General features: G+C 35.7%; 1 protein-coding gene across 1 annotated transcript in view; it reads right to left on the minus strand.

Moving 5' to 3' along the window:
* Positions 1-16733, minus strand: part of LOC142340120 (calmodulin-like) — a 30989-nt gene extending 14256 nt beyond the window's left edge. Inside the window, exons 1-3 of the mRNA XM_075390569.1 lie at positions 15950-16733; positions 14450-14615; positions 13745-13861 (exon numbers count right to left, since the gene is read on the minus strand). Of these exons, the coding sequence (XP_075246684.1) occupies positions 13745-13861; positions 14450-14615; positions 15950-16009 (343 nt within the window). The 5' untranslated portion in view covers positions 16010-16733. The remainder of the gene's footprint in view (positions 1-13744; positions 13862-14449; positions 14616-15949) is intronic.
* Positions 16734-23738: the final 7005 nt, after the last annotated feature.

The raw sequence follows: 23738 nt of genomic DNA on the forward strand, positions 1-23738 counted from the left end.
AGGCAGGGGAATATTTTGCCAGTTATTTACTGATCCTCCGCGCAGGTTAACATTTAAAGTTGTATCCTGCATATAAGTTTCAAATGTATCGTGAATTATTCAGCCAGAATCGTCACATTCGTTTGGATTTTCTCCAATATTTGGACCGGAATTTTTTATATAAGTTGTTCTTACGTTTAATTTAATCGGAATTTCTTTTCGTTAATACTTAACTTATTAGTTAATCTAGCTTGCCTACACTGTTCTGGAGTTAAATCTACGTCCGTGGTAATTGTGCTACGTTTTGCATCAATTCCACTAGCGTCGAAAAGGCCGCAATACCACCTAATGCTTTGGTGGCTTGCTCTACACATAGTAGCTTCTAATTTTCCTCTAAAGAAACGGTTGAAAATTTGTCCTTTGACTTTTGAAATTTCAACATTTTGTGGTTCAATTTTACAAGGAGCGACTTTGTTTAGTGAGTACATTTTATTAGAGTCCATAAGTGAACAATCGTAGTGAGCGACTTTTAGTGATGTTGCAGTTTTTGCGTATAAGTGATGGTGAGCAGTTTTTAAATCTGTGAAAATTTCAGAGTCTGGGTTTTCACAATTTGTGAAATTAGATAAAATTAAGGTTGCGGTCACAAATAATTTTGTGACATTTTCTATGTATCTGTTTTTGCAAAATAGAAATAGACGAAACAGAAAAAGAATAAGCAAAAGATTTACCTCAGTGAAGTTTCTTCTGGAGTTTTCAGTTTCGATAACCTCTCCCTCCTCGGGGAACAGAGATTCGATTTCGGGATTCATTTTTAAAAATGAATTTTTGTAGGATTTGTCAACGAGAGTTTGTGGTTGTAGTCTTTAAGCGAGAGATTCAGAAGAATGAATCTATTCAGTTAAGTTGAGAATTTATAGTTTTCTCAATGGCAATTTGGCCGTCCGTGCGGATGGCAAAATAGTGAGCCCTGATTGGCTAACTGTTCCAACTGTATTTTATCAATTTGTATATTTACATAAATTATTGAGAGCGGATTTCTATCCGCGCAACTGGCAGAATACTCAATTCTGATTGGTTGATTGAGGGTTGTCCGTGAAGACAGAGTGAATAAGAAATTTAACTGGTTGGGGTATATTTCTTTTCCTGTATATATAGAGAAATTTGCTGAGTGTAATTCTAGTCTAACTTTGAAGAATAATGAACAGAACTATTTTAAATTTGTTTAAAGAGGCAAATTATTCTGCCTTCGAACACTTAGATTTGGAGTTGGATGCCAGAGAGATGAAATTTTTCCTCTCTGAGCAGTATATATCAACTCAAATTGTCCTCTCTGAAGAGGAGTTTTATTCGCTGCGGGTTGCGCAGGAGTATTGTGTAAATAATAAGGATAGGAATTTATTGAAATACGCGAAGATATGTCCTGCTACAGTGCAGTACCTCAAATGTTGGTTGGGGGAAGAGATAAATTTTTGAAGTTACAAATATTTTTCTGGGATATGTCGGGGTAGACTATGAAATTTTTGAATTTTTTAGTTCGAGCAAAAATTAACAGCACCCAACCCCGAGTGCCATGAAGAATTTATGAATTTTGTGTTCGAGCTTTGGCGAGTGTGGTGGACCCCTGAGACAGCAAGAGCTGCTCAGCAACTGTATGGGTTGGCTGTTGTTCTGGGGTGCGGGCTTCTCTTTCGAGACTGTGCTTTTGTCCGCGAATACATTAAACTAATTAAACTTGCTAGAGCTCGACTGTTATAATTTTTGTAAATATTTGTTTTAAATATTTTTATAATTTGTATATTTTATTTTTATAATTTCGTATCTTTTAATAACAACTTTGTACAAAAGAATTATTTCTTTTGGACTTTTGGAATTAAATCTGATGGAATTGTATTTCCATAGCGTTTAGGTTCAGTCCGTGTTCTCTGCGGTCTGACATCAGAATGAATTGGGTTAGGATTAGGTTTTATTTTTACTGGGTGGGGGGTTGAACTAATGATAGGGCTAAATGTATGGGAATTGGACGTAGTACTTTGTGAACTACTTTGGGGGCTAAACAAATTTCTGATATGTAGTGTGCTATCATTTCTATTTGTTTTGTATGGGCTGTTAGGCGCACTCCGGCACGTGTTAACAGTAGTTGAGTACTCAACTGATTGCGGTGATGTTATTTGCTCAGCCTGATTATTTGCGTTGTTAATAATAGGCCACGGCATATATTCCGGGTTATCAATTGTTTGGTGATTGAATCTATTTATTGAGTACTGGTTGAACCTATCATAGTAGGCCTGTGAATCATCATAGTTAGTACTATAGTCCTGTACTAACTTGTCTATTTCCTGTTCTTTAGGAAAGTATTCTACTAAGTGATTTCTATGCACTACTTTCTTTTGTTCAGTTGTGTCGTGAACAATTTCATACGTAGTGTTAGTAATTTGTTTAGTAACAGTATATGGTCCAGAGCGTAACTCTAGTAGTTCTTTGGATTTCAATAAACCTTTAGCGTGATTCTCTAGTAGAACTTTACGACCGATTTTGATTGGTCTACCTAATTTAAATCTATTCCTATACTCGTGTGCTTTGTTTGTAATTTGCCGACAGCGAGTATACGTTTTACTATATATTTTTTTAAATTCATTTTCGCGTTGTAGTATAGTACTAGACAATCTATTCTGTAATAGTTTGTCTACTTTCTCGTTTTTACAGGAATTTTCTCAGTGAGTATGTAAGGGAAGGTCTTTACAATACTCTGAAATACAATTCCGTCTATTATCCCGTAGTAAGCCTAGCTTAAGGGAAATTGGAATTTGCGGTTTAATGCCGAATACTATCTCGTACGGAGTATATCCTGTACTGTAATTTATTGCAGTATTATGCGCAAAGGCAAACTTATTAGTAAGGCTGGCCCAGTTCGATCCGGTGTCGTTAATAAAACTGCGCAAATAATTTGCTAAGTTTTTATTTTGTACTTCAACCTTGCCATTTGTCCAAGGTGAGTATGAGGTTCGTGGTTTTAAGGTAATTCCGAATTCATGCGTCCAGTGCACAAAATCATTACTCAAAAACGCAGTACCGTTGTCATGTACTATTTGCTGGAGGATTCCGAATCGGGTAATATATTTTTCTATTAACTTAACAGTTTCTGGTGCATCGGCTGTTTTTGATGGATAAACTTGTATAAAGCGAGAGAAAATATCTACTATAACTAGACAAAATTTCTTTTGGTTACTACAAGGCCTAAATGGGCCTTTGTGGTCTATGTGTATAGTATGAAATGGGGTGGTTTCTAGTTGTCCCCACTGTTCTAAGGGTGCTTCGTTTAGATCATGTCTTTGTGGTTTATTCTTCTGACAATCTAGGCAATCATGTATTAGCATTGTAACCCATTTGTACATTCCGGGCCAGTAAAAGAATCTACTAATGTTGTTAAATGTACATGCGTCTCCACGATGCCCACTTAGCGGATTATTTTGTGCTAACTCAAAACACTTCATAAATAGCGATAGTGGAACACATATTTTGGTATCGTATAAACCGTTTTCGTCTGGTTTATTGTAGCATAGTAAGTCATATTGTTCCTCGAGTAGTAGAAGGTTAAATATATTTTTGTATGCACGTAATCCTTTACAATGCTTAATTGTACTTGTGCTCGGCGGTTCTTTGCCTGCCTTTAGCCACTGGCAAACGGTTTGTAAAACCGGATCATTTATTTGTTCGCGCAGAATTGTATCTGTGTCTAGTTGAGCTTGTTTGGTGAACTCTGTTAATTTTAGTAGTAAGTCCTTACAAGATACTTTTACTACTTCTGTATGTAGAGTCGTCGGTTCTACAATATCACACTTGTGTGTGCGTTGTTTGTATTCCTCCTTCGCTTGTTCTAGTTCTTGTATTAACGATATATCTACATTCCCTTTTTGCAGTTGTAACCAGTGTTCATCATCAAGACCGTCATCTACTGCATGTACCTCTTAAGTTATTTCTTCGTATGTGTGGTCATTAAGGCTTTCTGTAGATACATTTTCCGAAGACATCTTTCTGATCTGATTTATTTGTCGTCCATATCTGAACGAGTCGGCAATATTGTATATTGCACTACATATCTGCTCTATATCGTCGCTTGCGTCGTTAATACTAAAATCTTCGTCGGTTATATTTAGTATTTTATTTTTCTGACCGGGTATATGTGCAATTACCGGATAGCTAGTATTTGGGGGTGCTTTCTTTTCGTCACAGTGTAGTATTGAATAGTTTATTGGTTTATAATCCGATGTGTAGAGGCGAATGTCCTTTGGGACTGTTTTGTGTTCAATTTGGAACTTTTTCGCTTCTTATTGCGGGACTTGTCTACTAAGTAAGTCGGGGAAAGCAAGGTTTTTACCTTCAGTGTATATTATCTTTAGATTCTGAAATTTAGTAAGCACGACTTGATATTTAAAGAATCTATGTGATAATTGTCCGCGGCGAGACCAGAGGAATAGTATAGGTCTGTGATCGCAGAATAGATATATTGGATAGGGGGAGCCTATAATGTAGAAGTCGTAAGTTTGTAATGCTGATATTATTCCGCACAGTTCTCTATGCTGTGGGGACATTTTCTGTTCTGCTTTATCGAATACACGGGAGTTTGCAGAAACAATTCTTTTCCCTTCGGGGAACTGTTGTATTAGTATACTACCAGTTCCTAAGTTGGAAGAGTCAGCATGTATATGAAAGGGGGTATTTTGGGTTGGGGATAGCGACGGAAATATCGTGTGCAAATTTTGCTTTCAACTTATCGAATACCTGCTGGTGGCTATCCAGCCATTCGAAATTCGTTTCATTCTTAACTAAATCATATAGCGGTTTTGCGTCTATATGATAGTTTATAACATAATTTGCATAAAATCCCATCGCCCCTAATACGCTGAGGACATCGGTTTTCGATTCTGGCGTTTTTAAGTTTTGTATGTCTGCAATGCGCGAAGTGATTGGGCTAAGTGTCCCTTTCGATATTACATGCCCGAGTAATTTCACTTTTCGTAAAAAGAATTTGGTTTTATCCGGCGCAGCTTTTAAGTTAGCTTCACGCAGTAGTGCATGATATTCACGTATTACTGTAAACATTTCCTGTTTATCTTGTGCTTGTAGCAGTGTATTGTCAATATAAGTGATGGCTTGCTTTTTCTTTATTAGCGGTCCAAATGCATAACGTATAAGTTTACTAAAGAATTTCGGAAGGGGCTTTAAGCCATAAAATCCGACTTGATAGGTATATTGACGTCCACCTACAATAAAACTAGTTAATTTCTGAGTTTCTTCTGTAAGGGGCACTTGATGATAAGCGCACGACAAATCACCACTTGTAAAATATGCTCCATTTACTCGTGTCATTAGAACTTGTAGTGGCTCGAGTGGCTAACATGAGTTACTTGTATCTGTAATTGAGTTTAGGTAGCGAGCGTCAATTACAAGTTTTACATAGTCGTTCTTAGGCAGTATAATAATTGGATTTACAAACCAGCTATTTAAATCGTCGTGCTCATTTAGCTCGCGTATTATTCCGGCTTGTATTAATTCGTCCATTAATGCCTCTAACTTGTAACGCAAATGTAGGGGAACTTTGCTGGGATGTTGCTTTTTAAATTCGCAGTCCTTTTTTAGAGGTATGTGAAATTTCTGTTTCGTTCGGCCGATATCATACTTGTGATGGGAGTATACGTCCTCAACATCTAGAAGAACTTCTAGAAGTGCTCTGAATTCATCGTCCGTTAAATCACTCTGCGTGAAGTCAAATTTTTAGGTACTCGATATAGTGTGCATAGTTTTTACTTGCATCTTTTGGTCGTGTATCGAGTCCTTCTTGTACAACTTCATGAATAATGAAGTGGTTTTGTTCAGTTGTTCTGAACTTGGGGAATTGTTCAGTATTATTGGGCTTGCATAAGGTTTTTGCATCATTTGAGAAATCAGTTGCTACTTCAGCATTTTTGCATTTGTTTACAATTTCATTGCCTACAATTCCGAATATCTTTTCAATGTTTTCATCTGTGTATTGTGTAAAGGACGGCATTTGATTAATTTCGGCTTTACTCACATAAACATATATTTTAATTCCCGAAGAATTAAATACATTGTATAGCAATGCAGATATCTCAGACCAGTTCATTTTGTCTAATCCACATGCGATTTTTGGCATAGCTATGCATCTAATGTTTTGCATTAGAAGTATATTGCGAAGTTCGAATAGTGCAGTTGTAATACTTTCAATAGTCGGTTTACTATTGTATTTTTTTTAGTTATTAGACTAAAGATTTGGTGTCCGAGACTAGGAGCAATGTATTGTAATATATTTTGGTTTATTGTATTTCCGTCACGATCGTTCACTTCTACTTGCCACTTACAATGTTCTCTCAAGTCGGGGAACCTTTTACACAGCATGAGTGCAAAGCCTTTGCTCATAGCGCAGTCCTTAGAAATTGTGTGCACAATAGCCATACTACTATTGAATATTGACTGTTCTTCGTGGTTAATATAATTTATGCCACTATCGGATTCGTTCGACTCAGCCTCTTGTACTGAGTTAACAACTGTACTATGCATGAAACAATTATCCAATTCTTCATACTTATTTAGTATTGAGTATGCGAACTCACTACAATCGCGCATGTTGAATTTGCGCGTATCACGACTCAATACTAGATCACATACAGCATACCCAATAATTCCTTTATTAAGTGTAATAGGGTGATTTTTGTGGTTTTCTATTAGTATAGGTAGTGTTTTCTCTTTTTGTGTACAGACTGTGTTAATAAACACTAGTTCTGTTTTTACTGTATTTTTGTGCGGTAGAAAAGAAGTGCCTTTGGGGTAACAAAAATCAGTGTTTTGGTGTTTGTACAGGTAGGTTGATCTTGCTTGTATATAAAGTGGCTGAGACAAGATTATTGCTTCTATCTCTGATACTTGTGGATACTGTTTTTCGTTATTCAGTGTTCCATAACTGATTACTCCTGTGTGTTCTTTTAACTCTACAGCAGGAATATCGAAATACAGAGCTTTAAAGAAAATATGGCAGAAATCAACACCAATCAGGTTAGACGTTCCTTCTTGTGTAACCCATACTTTATAGTTTGCTTCATACTTTCCGTCAGTGTCAAAGTATGATGTTACTGTAGTATGGCCTAACATACGAATTTGTGATCCATTATAGGATTTTGTGATATTGATAGCTGAGAAGATTCTCATGCTAGGGTTCAACTTTTGCATTTCTAGAAATGTGGGGTAATTTATTATCGTACATGTCGAGCCTGGGTCAATCAGATACTCAATCTCAAGTCCACTATTTTTATTTATGTCTCCGGTGGTGAAATAATACATGTTTAGGTAAAATCCTGGATTTTGGATTACTGTTTGTACTAACTTTCAGAGACTTTAGAAGTTTAAAGGGAAGAAATCTGTGATAGCATCGGTGTAATTATTCTGATCGTAATATTCTGTTTGTTGGTTTTGGTCCTCTACCCAGTGAACAGAGTGGGACGAGCGGGGTTGTTTATCATAATATCTACTGCTTGATGCTTGGAATTGATTATTATGCGCGTGGGGGGATAAGAACGTTGAAAATTTTGATTCTCACGTTCGTAATATTGCCTAGCTTCAGTTTCATGGGGACTAAATTGGTTGTTTTGGGGAAAATTTTGTTCATAGGAGTTGTTATTATTATTATTATAGTGTTTATTTCCGTATCTGCGGTTGTCATATCCACTGTTAGTATTATTTGGGCGATTCTGGTTATTAAAATACGGCTTACTGTTAGTCTGCTTTTTGTAGTCAGTACTGAGGGATGTCTTTTTCTCCTTTTCCTCAGTGAGTTCTCTTTTCATCTTTTTAAATCCTTCATCAATCCTGTGCTTAGAGCAGTTAGAAATGGAATGCCCATGATTACGGCAATAGTTGCAAAAGCGTGTGTTATTTGGTCGTCCTTTTACATTGGGGTCTTTAAAAGAACCTTAGTTAATAGCGCTGACTTCGTTATTTCTTATTGGGCTAGTAAGCTCTTTAATTTGTGCTTCAAGGCTACTGATTTTATCATTTGTTTGTTTTACTGTGCCGTCAGTGCTAACAGTAAATGTTAAGTCCTTTGTTATTAAGTGATTTTGTATTTCGTCCCATGTTTTATCCGGATTTTCTATTCTGTATTCATGAGCTTTGCGCTTTAAAGATGGGGGTTGCAGACCTCTAATAGCAAAGTCAATATACTTTTGCTCTCTTTGTCGCTGCTGTATTGTTCGTTCAGTAGCGATTTGGCCAGGATCAGTTAATCTTGCGGGTATTTTTTCAGGCCATCCTCTATCAACAGCATGCTTAATTCGGTGGAAATAATTTTTAATTAATTCCCCTTCCTGTCTGGTTGCTCCCTCAACTTCAAGTCGATATTTGAATTGGTCACGACTATCTGTGAACCGGTTTATGAAATCTCCTTTTATTTGATCCAGAGTTTTTGTGGGGTCAATAGTATTGAACCACTCTAATGCGGTTTCTGTCAGTAAGGATCTAAATAGCGCTTTGCGTCTATTTTGGTGATTTGCTAAAGCGGCAGCATCTGTAGGTAACGTTGTGCCCAAAGAGAAGTTTATTTTTGTTCTACAGAACTCCAAAATTCATTAACTTGGTTTACTTTTTAAAAGTACTTAGAAGATAGAATATTTATACGAGCCTCACTGGTCGCACCAGTTTATACTAGTGGGTAGGGGGGTGCGAAGGTTCAAACTTCTGACTCGATGGTCTTAGTCCTAGTATACGCTATCTTTCTAAGCCTGATAAGTCTCATGAAATTACTTAAGGATTTAAATATGTAAATTTGACTAATTATTCTAGTTATAAGATTTGTATATGATTTGTAAAAGTTTAACATAGATAATTTACAGCACTAATGGTATAGTTATAAGAGTTGCACTTAGAGTTATTAAATCTAACTTGTAAAAAGAGAAAGGGTCGGAATATTTGTAAGAACGTTATTAACTTATCAGTAACTTATTATTCTCTTTTGAATAAAGTCCTGAATTGAAGATATCTCTAACTATTCGTTAATCGATAGAGTTGAGAAAGAGTTTGGCAATTCCGATTCGAATAACTTTTATTTTGAGATTACTTTTCTCAATTTGGAGATATTAAATTCTCAGTTTCTCTGAGTTGTTAATTCTTAATTTCTCAAAGTTGTGATTCTTTCTTTGCTATATATAGTTCTCAGAACGGGATAGTTCCCGTCCTGCTGGATGGCAAAATGTCCGTTTGGCTGGACGGACATTTTGTGCAATATGAATGGTTCAGCTAATTACATCATTCTATTTTTAGAATGATGTAATTTGAATACTTAGCTTAGTTAAGCTAAGTATTCAACATAAACATTACTTCAGTACACTACCACAAAACTAATTTGAGGATAAAGGAATCAAATCTGATGGTTTATTGAATCAAGATATTTGTTTAGTGGATTTTTGCGTGGGACGTTTTCCAACAAGTAATTTAAAAATGGATGGTTTCGGGGAAATGTTGTTTGTTCATTTATCTGCAATGGTAACAATGAGATGACAAAGCTTTAAAAAAGCTGGGTACTTTAAATTTGCTCAGATGATTAACAATTTTAAAGAACGAGATATCGAGAAAAATAGATAGAAAAACTTGGTATTTCGAATTGAAATCAAAGCATTCTTCAAGTTTCTTTCAACTACTCTATGCACTTTTTGTAAAAAATGTACAAAAGTTCAAAAGAATGCTGCTGAAAAACGTTTTAAAATGGAATTTTTAAAAAGAAAGGTCGCTTTTCGCCGTGCAAATCAAAAATACCCTGAAAAAGGAAAAAAATGGTTTTTTGTTTGAAAAAAATGCCTTTGAAGCGTGGTTATTTGTTTAACAAAAAATTGTGGAGCCTACTCTGCAGATTTTACAATTGTTCAAGCTCTCGATTTTGATGAGATATGGAGATAGTTTTAGGAACGTACTATCTCTATTCTGAATGAAGCAAAAAGACAAAAAATACAGCTCAAGGTTCACAGTTTTGCATTTTAAAGCTAGTTATTGGAGTATATAACCAATCAGGTTAAAAAAAATTGTAACAAAAAATAAGATTAAACAAAAATTCTGCTATAAATCAATTACCTAAATTTAAGTTATTTACTGTTTGTGATTTGGAATAATATTTTATTTTTTGAAACATCAATTTCTATGTTTTCTTCATAGAAACAAGAGGAATTTTTAAAAGTTTCCGTCTCACTGCTTAAAAGAGTAAGGAGCCTTGGTAAGGAGGCGTTCGCACATGATGTTCCGACCCCACTCATCCATCTCTGATGTAATTGTCTGCCAAATGAGGAAGAGAACTAAAACGTTCAAAAAATCACATCTTTCCACAAACAATTTAGTGAAAACATAATGCTGGATTAGAGAGCCGATGAGACTTGCCATGAATGAGAGTACTGGACATGGTGGACACAAAAATAAATATAAGCAAACATTAATGAAGACCAAAACTCGGTGACTATATTTAAAAAATCCATTGAAAACAAAATTAAAAAGAATCAGATAAAAACTGATTTAAAAAAATCAATCTTTACTTCATTAGATGTTCATTGGATAGAATATAAGACCTCTCAATAATGTGACTCAGTGATAGGCCAACAAAGAACTGAACAAAGTTCGAAAACATTTTCAATTTGGTTGAAACCTTTTGCATCAACTCGGCTCATTAAGAAGGCTAGTTCACACGTCGTAGGAAGCAATTGAGGCTTGCCCTTATCCGTAATATGTCGGAAAAACGCCAAACTATCGGCAAAAACAAAACAAAAAACAAATGAATTTAACAAGAACGCAATGCAGCAACCGATCAAACCATAGGCTATTGATGGATAATTTTAAACATGGTTATCTCTACATTTCCTTAACTCGAACTAGGCCACTCCATTAGTGTGATAACGTGGAAAGGAACAAAACTCAGAATTGCCAAATATCCGAAAATCAACACTTTTCTTATGGAAAAGCGTAGTACCAAAACCAAAAAGACATGAGTTGAAAATAAAACTACTTTAAAGATTGTATCTTGGTTTTCTCGAAAAGGTATACGACCTGTCTCTACAGAGACCGAGCTACAAAATTGAAGGAAATAAAATAAACGACAAAGCTAAAAATCCACTAATTTTTTAAGAGAAATATTTCTTTGAAGAATTCCAACGAACCTTAAGAATTCAACTTCAAACAAAACAGATCGATTTGCATCTGCTGAGGAAGCCACTTATGCTTATCATTTTTGAGATCAATTCATACGACGACAACAACAGCAAATACGGACAGAACACAAAATCGCACTGAATTTATTGAAGGCACAGTGCTGAATCCATTCAAAACTATGAAATGACGATAGAATAGAATGATTTGCTTGGATGTTTTTCATTTCAACTGGGTCTTCTAGGTAAAGGGTGTTTGTGGAAAAGACGACAAGGGAATCAAAAGTTTTTGACCAGCATCGAAACCTCACGAAATTTTTATTAAAACACAGCTCTATAGACATCTGCTAAAACATAATCAACAGGAAAATTTTTGCCTAGAGCAACAGAAAATTGACGAGCTCTGTCAATAATAAATTTAATTGAAAATATTCAAAATTGTTAGCTATAAACTGAATTCGGGAAAAGAATTCAGTTAAACAGTCCTGGAAGCAATCAAGTCGGCCTTTGATTGTTTTGAATATGCCGAAAGAAAACAAAAAGATGACAATTAGAGGCAAAAACAAAAACTCCTAATAATTTTTGGGAGAGCACGGTTGCGCAGCCGTTATAACAATAGGCTTTTCAATGAAACCTTTAAACAGGGTTCTTTGACTTATTCCCTCAATGCCAGTTGGAGCTATCTTTAGCTTTGGGATAAGTTGGAAAGAGAACGATTAAGAACTCCAAATACAAGAAAATTTGCAAAAATTGAAATGTACCAGAATTATTTTCCTAAAAAAACTTACTGAAAGTCATGAAAACAGTTAGCTCAAATCTGAAATCAGTGAACAGATTCTTTTAAACATTGGTGGAAGCATTTAAGCCTTTGATTGACAGGAATATGCTTTACGAAAACAAAAAGAACCACAATTACAGGCCAAGACAAAACTCCAGTATGTTTTGTGAGAGAAGGAGTTCGCAGTCGTTAAAACTATCAACTTTTCACGGAAGTCATTAAAAAAATTTTTTTTGCGCATTTTTTCAATAAAAATTGAGCTATCTTTAATATGATTACTTGAGAAGGGGACAAATAACTACCTCACAAACAGCAATTTATTGAAATTTTCACAAAACTTTTATGAAATTGCGTAGTGAGAAAGCCAAAAAACCAACACTTAAAACTAAAACCATTATAGAGTATTTTTTTCCTTCCCTTGAAATATTTGTTGCCCCGGTATACATTGACACTCATCAACATGTTGACAGAAATAAGTTTAAAAAATGACAAATATGAAAACTTCACTGACATTTTCCTAAAACAAACAAATTCAAAACCATGAGAGGCATTAGATAACAAATGAAGGCGTTGTACAGGCTCAACTGCAGCTATTTAAGAACCCAATTGAATATTTTTTTTTAATAAAACGAAGTCACGAAACGATCGACAAATGAATGCAAAACGAAAGAAATCATTTTACAATTCAAGTTTACAAAAATAAATTGTCCAAGCCATAAAAACTATGAGCTTTTCTTTGAACACACACACTATTTTTTCATATGGCCTTGTTTTGCTTTAATTAGGGTCTGTCACTGATTCGGCCGTGATTTGGAATCATTCTCGTCTGTAATCAACATAAAAACAAAATTGCAAAAAAAAATTTGAAAACTGCGCCCTTATGTAGTCCGAATAATCATTGATTTTAAGAATCCAGGATTAGCCCATTCTTAACCTTGGTTTTTTCCACGCTTCTAACAAAAAATAGTTATTCCATCTGTTTGCAAAATAGATCAGTTTGCAAATGATATATTTCAATACACTTCAAATAAATCATTCATTTTGTATAATTATTAGGTTTATTTCTCGAAAAACCTGCAAAAATTTAATTCCAGAAAACTCAAATAGAATGCAAAGGTGCGAACGTTTTTGGAGTTCTCAAGGATTGTGGCAGCAGATGTTAGGTCTCTACGTCCCGCAAATTTAAACGAAGTAGGATACAAATGCTTATTTGGAGCCTTTTTCGGAACTCGGTAACAACGGAACTCATTCGACTTTTCTCAAGTTTAAACCCCGATAACTCCCTGTAAAAAACGAAAATAAAAACTGTTTAATTTCATATTCTACGCTGGATGAGCTTTCTAATGACTAATGATACTAGTCTCAACTCTCTACGATGAGTATATTGATCGGAAAAAATTGTCTGAACAAAAGAACCCATTTGAGTATATAGTTCCCCCCACAAGTGTGTCGGAACAATTAAAAACTGTTCAGTCTTTCCTTAAAAGTTTCATCGTTTCTTGATAACCGAGTATCGTGTGGCAACTTGCTCCATTTTTTCATATACCGACGAAAAATTGAGCTAATGCCGAAGCTCATTTTGCCAACTTGTCTAACTTCTGTTTAGTTCGAGCGTTTTGCCGAACGCTTAAAAAACCGTAATTTTTTCCGTATTTGTTTTTCTGAAATATATCACGTCGAAGTTTTATCAAGGATATGTTTTGTTATAGAAAGCTGTGCTGCAAATAGCTTTGTCTCTGTATGAAGATCTCTTATCGCACTTTTTCATCAGAACGTTTTCATAAAGGGAATTTACCATCTCCATTCTGGTCAAATATCCTGAATGCCTCCTGCAGATCATCCTCCAATTTCCTCTCTTTCAACTTGCCTGCCATCATCTGCAGGAATTCTGGAAAGTCTATTTCTCCGTTGCCTAGAATGCGCACATCCGTAGTTCAAACAGAAAAGATCTAATTTATAAAGGGATCAATTCTCAACCTACCCCCCCAACCCCATTAAAATTAATAGATTGCTGGATCTAATGGTACTATGTAAAAAATAGCACTCGCAGTCTTGGGGGTAGAGGGAATTCCTTAAAAGTTGGTTTCGGCCAAATGCTGTAAACGTATGAGTGTTTAATTATGAGGTCAATTGTGAATTAAAACTATCAATTGGGAATCTTAAAAGTTTGTAAATCAAGCTATTGGATATATTTCTTACAAATTGGATCGTTTTACGTTTATGCCCCCCTCCCCCAGTACGCTTTGCTCCCCCGTTACAGAACACGTGCCACTACATAGTAAATCATTGTAAAAGTATGGCACGTGCGTCTGGGGGATGCAAAGAATAAATATTAGTCAGCAGTGAGAATTATTTCAAAAAGATATCATCTGTAGATCATATGTGCCACCATTTGAACCAATTAATTGCAAATCTCACTAAGTTGGGTTTGCGAAGAACTAAAGGCAGTGATCAATCAATATCTAAGTAGATGAATGTTCCCTAGCTGTTGGTATCTCACCATCTTTGTCGACTTCTGCGATGATGGTGGCCAGTTCCTCCTCAGTGGCTGGCTCCCCCAGAGTGGCCAGCACTTCCCCCAACTCCAGAGTTGATATGGATCCACTGCCGTCTGTGTCGAACAGGTTGAACGCCTCTCTCAACTCAGCCACTTGGTCTGGAGTCAACTGTCAAGAATTGTATTTAAAAGGTTCAGAAATACAACACGTGCGAGTATTAAAAATTTCAATGCCCGTAGTTCCTATATGGTTTTCTTGAGAACCGCGCAACAGAGTATCATAACGTTGCATGAAACGCGCAATTTACACCCAGGTTGAGGTCGCGCTCGAAATTGCCTCTGATCAGACCGTCCATGACAAGTGTGACCTCTGATCAGACCGTCTCAGACTGAAGTGACCTCTGATCAGACTAGTGTGCGCTCGAAGTTCTTTGTGCTCTCGAAGTGCGCTCGAAGCCGCTTCTGATCAGACAAGTATCAGACCATTGTCCAGACGAGTTCCAGACCATTGTCCAGACTAAAGTGCGCTCGAAGCCTTTTCCAGACCATGTAATTCGAGCTCACCGAGAACATGTGTGCGCTCGAAGATCGTCTGATCAGGGGTTACTTCGGTCTGGCCACCTCGACTTGGACACCTTTAAAAACGCCGAAAGTCAACTTCTAGCCATGTATATAGCAACTTCTGGCATTTTAACTTCGGGTTCTGCAAATTCTCGGCATTTTAAAACTTACACGTGGGTCTTTTAAGTTAGATAGCAAAACACGTATTTTAAAATCATTAAATGACTTTGCGGAAGTCATTGCGAAGCTCTCGCTAATATCGCGAACAACAACGGCGTTCGCGATCAATGCCTGAAATGTTCAGTTACTTGAAAGCCTCGCGTAACTTAAACCTCCCCCTTTTCTGGATTTCCGATTCACAGTCGAACCACTCAAAGATATGATTTGTCAATGCAGGATATTGAAAATTCTCTACTTCGCTATTAATTGCTGCAGACATTATGGTGATTGTTTGCTAGATTCTTTATTAAAAGAGAATTATGTTTGAGGATTCTGGTGTGGGTTTGTCAATATTTATAGACCAGAGACGCAAAGTTTCACAATTTAGGCTTGACAGTACTAAATCGGAGGCTTCTCTGACCCAACATAATCAAAATTTCCGTTAGCGCAGTTTTCATACATGCTTAGATACGTACAGAAGCTCGAACGGGCTCCTCATTAATGATTGGAGACAAGATCTTGTAAGAATCTTGCAAGAGTCTTACAAGATAGCCGTTCTCTTGGAAGATCTTGCAAGATAACTGTCTTTTGCAATATCTTGCAAGATGACCGTCATTTGCAAGAATCTTGCAATATCTTATCTTGCGGAGATCGCCTAGGGAGGTTTAAAAATATAAAATTCAAGATTGCTCATAAAGAACTTAAGGAGACTTAGCCTAGATAGCCTTTTGATACTCGCATATAATAGATTAATTCAAAAACGAGATACTTCAGCTGACTAACATTCTTTGCCTTGACTGGTTTTGGTGACTCTTGCTCAATTGATTGGTTGGGGTCGTCCATTGGCTATGCCAATCCAAAGGGACTTCAGTTTCTTGTTGGAAGCACTGTTTCACTTTCTGACGTCACCCAATTTATGAGAGTTTCTGTCGAAAGTCTTAATAAATTTGGTGTAAATTTTTGTGCTAAACTATAATAGTACTTCAACTACAAAAATTTTTAATTGACTCACAAAAAACCATGCAATTGCATATATATTTTTAAACAAATCCTGATGTTTTCAAAGCAGAAAAATCATCTTTTTGAATCGAAATAGATGGAACAGTGGAAACAGTCCTTCATTGAGAACTTCTAGAACTCAAATAATCAAATCGAAGTAACTAAAGGTCTTGAAATCTTTTTATAACGGTATCTTACGCTTAGTAACCGAACATAACGACAATGCCAAAGAGAAAACGTACGGGTTTTCGTCGTTTATGTTTAACTAAAAGATTAATTTCTTACGTTTCAAATAGAAAATGTCTGGAGTAGGGCAAGAATGGAATGAACTCTGCGTGGAGGATGAGTAAGCTTCTTAGTAATATAATGTATGGGATATAATCGGGGACGTTTTGGTAACTGTGATGGTATTCATCTTAGAGGGAATGAAACGCAGTAGAGTGTGACAATAGACAGGTGGAAAACAAACAGCACTCTCAGTACACTTAACGATTTTTCTACATTGATCATTTAGTTGAAGTAAATTCTAAACACAATAATGCTAATAAAATTGAAAGCTAAAATGAAGAAAAAATGAGAATGAAGTTAATCTAGAATTAAAAAATCTAGAACTAAAAATCGAAATTAATCAAACCAGAACTGATCAAAAAATTATGCCGCTTGATATTCTTAAAACTATTGCAATCATACATCATAATTCAGAAAATCATAGCAAATGTTTTTAAGGCATCAAGCACCTGTTGGGTCACAGAGCAGATTATTTGAGAACCTAGCATTTTATGCAGCAGTTATGGCTAAAATTGTGTCCGAGAAACAGATTTTAGACATTTTGCAGGCTAAATACTGTCACTTATTGCGTTAATCCTTAATGATAGATTTAACTGACATCAAGTGGGTAGTAGGTTTTGTCAAAATAGTGCTCAACAATGCACCCAATTCCAATCCTCTTAACTGTGTTTTAATTCTTTTTTCGTATATGCATAGAGCTGCTTAGGAAGCAAACAGCATTAAAAAGTGACGCAATCCTATTTTTTTATTGATCTTTTCTCAATGAAATTTAATCAAATGTTTATTGTTTCGTGATCAGCAATTTAACAGTAAAACTAAACCTGAACTTTTACACTGTGATGTCATTTGAAAGATTCAGACAGTTGTCGAAAAACAGTAAGAAAAAATAGTCTAGTTAAAACTCCTTAAAATGTGAAAGCAGTTGTTCAAATTAAAGACTAACAACATGCGTTTGAGAGCTAGATAGTACCCAGTTTTAGATGTCTTATCTTCTAATGATCAGTTATGGCAAAATTAACCTCTTCAGCTCTCTAAAAATGTCATGTCAATAGTCCAGAAGGACACATTCCTTCAATAAAAATTTCCGTTTTGACTTTCTTTTCGGTTTTATCCAATACTTACAAAAGTTAACAATTTTGCGCAATTTTGCATATGTATGCGTACTCAGTTTTGTGACATCAAAATGAGCTTAAACGTTTGGAACGTCACCAGGAAAAAAAACTTAAAAAATCATGAAATCTATCTATCTATGCTTCGACTTTTTTTAGCGCAATTTTTTTTCAAATTTTCGATTGAGCATGTTTTTTTTTCATAAGCATTTGATTTTTTCATAAGAATTTCCATTGAGCAGTTTTTTGCTATAAAAATTTTTGAAAACAACATTAAGTCATCGTTGATTGGGCAATAGTTCCTACAAGCCCAGTTCATTGTTTCAGGCGCCGATTGAATAAGACACTAATATAAACTTTTTACCCTGCCAATAATTGATTTCTAGTCCAATCAAGGTTAAATTCACAGTAGTTCTAGGTGATAGTTAACTTTCCTGCTTAATCGGGTCAATTTTACCCCTTTCATCAGATCTTTTGAAATAAATGACGTACGTTCCTCCTGTTCAGGAATTGACCCCTATCATTGGTTGAGAATGAAAGAAACAAGTGTTGCCCTCTACACACTAAATAAAGTTTAGGTAATTTTAACTTAAAAAACTTTCCTTAAATCACCTTAACTAACTTTACCTGAACTTTACTGAAAAGTTAAGGCCTCATTACCTTAGAAAAACCTTAAATTTTACTCTCATTTGCCTTAAAATTACCTTAAAAATTCCCTTAACTTTGCCTTAACGAAGCCAGAAATTTACCTTAAAATTAGGGTAAGTTAGGGTAAACAATTAAGGTAAGCTAGGGTAAAGTTAGGGAAAACTTAACACCACAGTTAGGGTTATTATTTAAGGTAATTTGAAGGGAAGTTAGGGTAAAATAAAGTTCTTTGTTAAGGTAGTGAGGCCTTAACTTTTCAGGTAAAGTGGAGGTAAAAACTGCTGAGTTAAGGCAATTATACAAAGTTAAGGTAAATTTTTACCTGAACTCAAGTGAAGGCAAAGTTAAGGCAAGCTTTACCTTAACTTTACCTTATCAAAGGTTTACCTTAACTGCGTTATGGTAAAATAGCCTTAACTTTATTTTGTGTGTAGTTACGCGATGACTTTTTTTTCAATCGAGAGCCACTAGTACTTCAGAGAGATCATACAAGGTTGTCATCAAAAACTCTCATCATAGAACAACGACTGGGCCAAATCGGTTGCACGCTATTTTGAAACCGTGGGCCTGATAATTTAGGCAAGCAGCCAGCTATGCCATTGCAATGGCATTGCTAAGAACAGTAGATAACGGACCACTTAAGCTGCAAGTGAAACGAACATAATTCCGTGTTGAGAACAGTTTCGTTCTTTGTTGACCTCCAGCTAATTGTTAGCATAACTTTGAACTCCCTTATAATAATAAGGGCCACCATTTCATCTGGATCCCCTCGACGACCAAATTTCTAAGATGGCGAAAAACTATCGCCCTGCCTAATATTAATTACTGCTGCTAAAAATCGCTTTTCAAGAGCTGTTGATAATTTGGCTGCTGAACAGGCGTTTATAATTGGATTACGGAATCTGTTGCCTTTATATGTCATCACCTGTCTTAGACAGACATCAGCGTTGTAATCATATACATCAAGTGCGGTGGATGTACAATGAGGGCATCTCTTTTCTCTGTATACCTTGCATGACTATGCCTATACTTGGGACTCAATCGCATTTCAATTGGAGTGAGACGTAGACGCATGGATGGGATCGGTCACACAGCCAACCAAGCTCTCAATGGAGGCAGAAGCAATAGCTGCAGTCTTATTTTTTTCCTGGCGAAGTATGAATCGTTTCTAAATCCTTGAATTTTTGCCTACCTAGAGTTTCCTGACCATTTCTCTGAGTGCATTCCTTTAGTTGATATTGTTCAAGGCTGTGGTTAGGGTCTCCAGAAGTTGTTTCTGCTAATGGGCTTTGACTCATTATTTTAGTAACCAAATGACTTTGTTATTACTGATCGCAAGAACGCTACCATAAATGTCTCAGGATATCATTTTAGACCTAAACTATGAATGCTAATGGGTAAGAAATCCTAAGTCCCAAAGTCGCTGGTGACTCATTAGTGACTCATAAGATAGTTTAACCGTCTACCTTTGATTTTTGTTAAAATATTTTGGGATTCCAGCATTTGAGAGAGAAATTGCAAGATTCTAAACAGCAACCAGAAGTGCTTAGAGCACATTGAAGGTCTTTCAATTAACTCAATCTTTCAAGACGCATTTAAAATTTGTCATTACGTTTTTTAGACATAAGGCAACAAATTTCCGTCCGTAATGTGCTCTCGTTTCTACTTCTAAAATGAGAAAACCACCAGTTGGTCGAAATGAAGCAGTTCTGATGTTGGCCCTTTTAGACCTTTTAGAAAAAATTCTCACTGGTCCACATTTCATAAGAAAAATCCAGCAGTCATCTTGTTTTTTATACCCACCGCAAAACAGTCATCTAGGTATCAAGTATGTTGGACGATGTCAAATCAGAGCCTATTGTCTAATGTTATAAACAATCAACCAACAACTCTATGAGAAAAGAAAAGGTCCCAATTGTACATAGTAAACAAATCTCCATTTTGTGCAGTAAAATTCATACACGATGTACTTATTTTAATGTTGCAATTATTTTGAACGACGATTATTAGAAGTCAGGTTAGGTTTATTTTAGTTCCCAAATTAGTTATATTTTCACGTGTAAGTCTGTTGCCCTCATTCCCAAATGGGGAACTTATTTGTTGAGGTATTTTGTGACTCTTGTTATTTGAGTAATTAATCTAGTACTGTATTTACTATCAAGTTTAGTAAACGAGTGAGTGGTTGGTAATTCGCTAAGCGAATGCTACTTTAAAATTTTGTTAACTGCACGCGCCGTGCGAAACAACAAAATCAATAGACTGACAGTGATTCCGACCTCAGGTAAAGTACACAATTTTGATAGTGTACGACATGGCGCAGTAAGCTGCTCAAAAGGAACTCCATTTGCATAGAGCCGTTTTGGGAGAAACCAAGCTCGGACTCCCTCTCACATAGGAGAAGTGGCAGATACAGTCAAATTTGGCCATCCTAGCCAATGAGAACATCACTTTAGACATGCTACTTGGTCATCAACCAGAACAAGTACAACTCCCAGTGGAACCGATCTACGAAAACACAATTCAAGAATCGTCTGCTTAATCAGAACGAGAAACACTGGCTAGGAACACGCAGTTAAAAACGAATTGGGAAAACCGCTGTCAACTACAACTAGAAATTGGAATCGTGTGTGGTGAGAAACTTTGGAACAAAGCAGATCAAAGCTCCGTCTCTATGGTATACCTCAGCCTTGGAACATAAGGAAGGAGGATTGCATGTAGCCACAATTCGCACCTCAAGTTGGACTCGATGATTACTATAGAATTTTGGCCAATCAAGGAGGAGGCATTCATTAGACCAAGAAATATCAAATATGATAGGTGTATGCTTCTTACAACAAAACAAATAAAAGGAGAACCATTGATTACTTCTTTGCAAAATTGATGAAATGCTCAGAAAATTGTGAACTTGGAAGCCAGGAGGACACTTTAATATAGAGATCTTTATATTGCCAACATGCAAGATTCTGAAATTTAGAAAGACTTTTTGAAAGAAACAGTCGAGTCTGTGCTAGCTTTACGTTTAGCAATTAATATGAATCTTGTTCAACGAAACCAATTACAAATCACTAACAGTCAGTCTAATCTACAAGTGAAATCTACAACACCACAAGGTCAATTTCGTAACTCGAATTAACGTCAAAATTTTCAAGTACAAACTGGTCCGTCGAATCAACTGTGTCGAATCTGCAATTTCACTTGGTCAGCTTATCATAAGAACAAATGTATTGCTAAAGGCAAAAGTTCTGTCAACCGTGGTCTCGAAAAAAACCTTTTTGTTCCTGTGTGTTTTAAACCGAAATCCACCTCTATAAAAACTTCACGCCCTAATGTGAACTCTACTGATGATAAAACAACTGACAACTCTGTTAATGCTGCTTTAAGCAAGAATAATAACCTAGATTTCGAATCTGGTTGCCAGCATTGCTTGAATCTGGTTGCCAGCATTGCGAGTAACATCCTTCATATTGAACCGAAAAATACGATCGATTAACAACCGAGTTAACACGAAAATTAAAAAATTACTTAAAGTGGGACATATAGAAAAACCTAATAACTGTTCCGACCATTTCTTTCTCCGATTATTATAACAGTCAAACAAGACCAAACTATAAAATTATCTCCTAACCACAATTCGCAACAAGTATATCCACAAAAACAAGTACCAGATGCCCAATTTTGAAATACTGATCGGTTCTATATCTCAAATAATTACAGATTACAAAACGAAACCATCTGATAAAAATTTATTCTCTACCATAATTCCTAATTATGCCTATAGTAAGTTCAATCTTCACCACGACACTGCGAAACACTGCAATTTCAATTTTGTAATTGGTGACTAGACGTTGCGTATCGATTCAAAACTGGTTTTTATGGACTCATCGGTATAACTGTCGGGTTCCAAAAAACATGGATTATACTCTCATAGGCCTCAAGAACACTTTCTATTATCTTGACTACAAACTAATTGTATGCAAAGGTTCCGAAGAAGAGCATTTTAAATTGACGAAGAAAAGCATTTTAAATTGTCTTAAAAAATTCGATGCAGATAAATTTTGCATAAATTAACCAGTTTCGCCAATTAAGAAGTTTTGTGGTTAGTTGACAAAATTACGCAATCAAGAATATCCCCTCTCAAATCTACAACATCTACCATTCTTGAACTTCAACTACCTATTACTTCGTTCTTTTTTCGGCTCCGTACATTATATTAGTAACTTTATTCCCAACCTCGCTCAACTCTGCCACCATTTAAGACAATAACATCGAAAATCCGCTAAAAATAATTGGACTGAAGAACATAATGTTCATTTTAATGCTTAAAACTCGCATCGCAAATCACACTGAGAATACTTAATACAACCCGCAACTTGAAACACGTGTCGGATGTTAAGCTTCCTGTTCCGGCCTCGGAGCAGCACTGGAACAACTGACAGTTGATGGGTGGAAACTAATATCTTTTGCTTCTGTTTTTTAATTAGTAGTGAAGAACGACACAGTATTAATGAGCTAGAAATAATCGGAGTAGTCTGGTCTATAAAATATTATTAAAATTATTTTTACGGAAATTTTCAGTTTTAGCCGACCATCCAGCTCTTCTTTCAATTTTAAAAGAACATCGTTCTAACAAATCTTATAATAGTCGTTTATCACGATGGATTGATCGTCTTGTACCTTTTCAATTTAAAATTGAACTTTTACCGGGAGCTTTGATGGTTTTAGTAGATTATATGACTCGTAACCCATATCAACCAAAAAAATGTCTTTCATAAATTGATGAAGAATTTTTAAAGGCCAGCTTGACAGAAACACAGTCGGATGCTAAACTGATACAAAAAAATTTTTCCGCTTTTCATCTCAATAAATTTAATTTGGACAAAATACCTGATTCGCAAACTAACAGTACAAAACAGCCTACTCATGTTGATAAAAAGTTAAACTTTGATCCTCAACCGCCCGTACATTTAACTCAAAGTTTTATAGTACCGGCAAAGCCAATCACTACTCATGAAATGTCCATAAAATTTTCTCCTCATTCAAAAGTTGTTTTTGCTCCGTAAGTATGCTTGCATCAAAAAATTTCAAACTCACCCTGCGTTAATGCTAATTCGAAATAAACTCCGTCTATTGACTCCATTTTTGATACCAATCATGCACAGCGAGTACAATTAGCTCAAAGTTAATTAGCACTTGCCCAGCAAAACTCTAGTTAAAATCCAAAAGCGGACAATACCTATGCCACAAATACTAAATTTGTGTTTCACACTTATTTATAATCCAACTCGTCACTTACAGCGCATACTACAATTAATATTGATCATACACTACCAAATAATCCTCAAATACAAAATTTTGCATCGCGAAACAATAATAAAGCGTCTCTCGCTTATCAAAGTCCTTTTTAATTTAGCGAAATAAGAAACTCTGATCTGTCAATCAAGCTCAAGTCTAACGTTCATTTCCTAATTAACAGTAAGAACTCAGATTTTTTAAATGTTTCACGTTCTCAATTGGTTAAAAAAAAATTG

Source organism: Convolutriloba macropyga, chromosome 5, assembly GCF_964194025.1.
Source record: "Convolutriloba macropyga chromosome 5, txConMacr16.3, whole genome shotgun sequence".
NCBI classification, from domain to species: Eukaryota; Metazoa; Xenacoelomorpha; order Acoela; family Convolutidae; genus Convolutriloba; species Convolutriloba macropyga.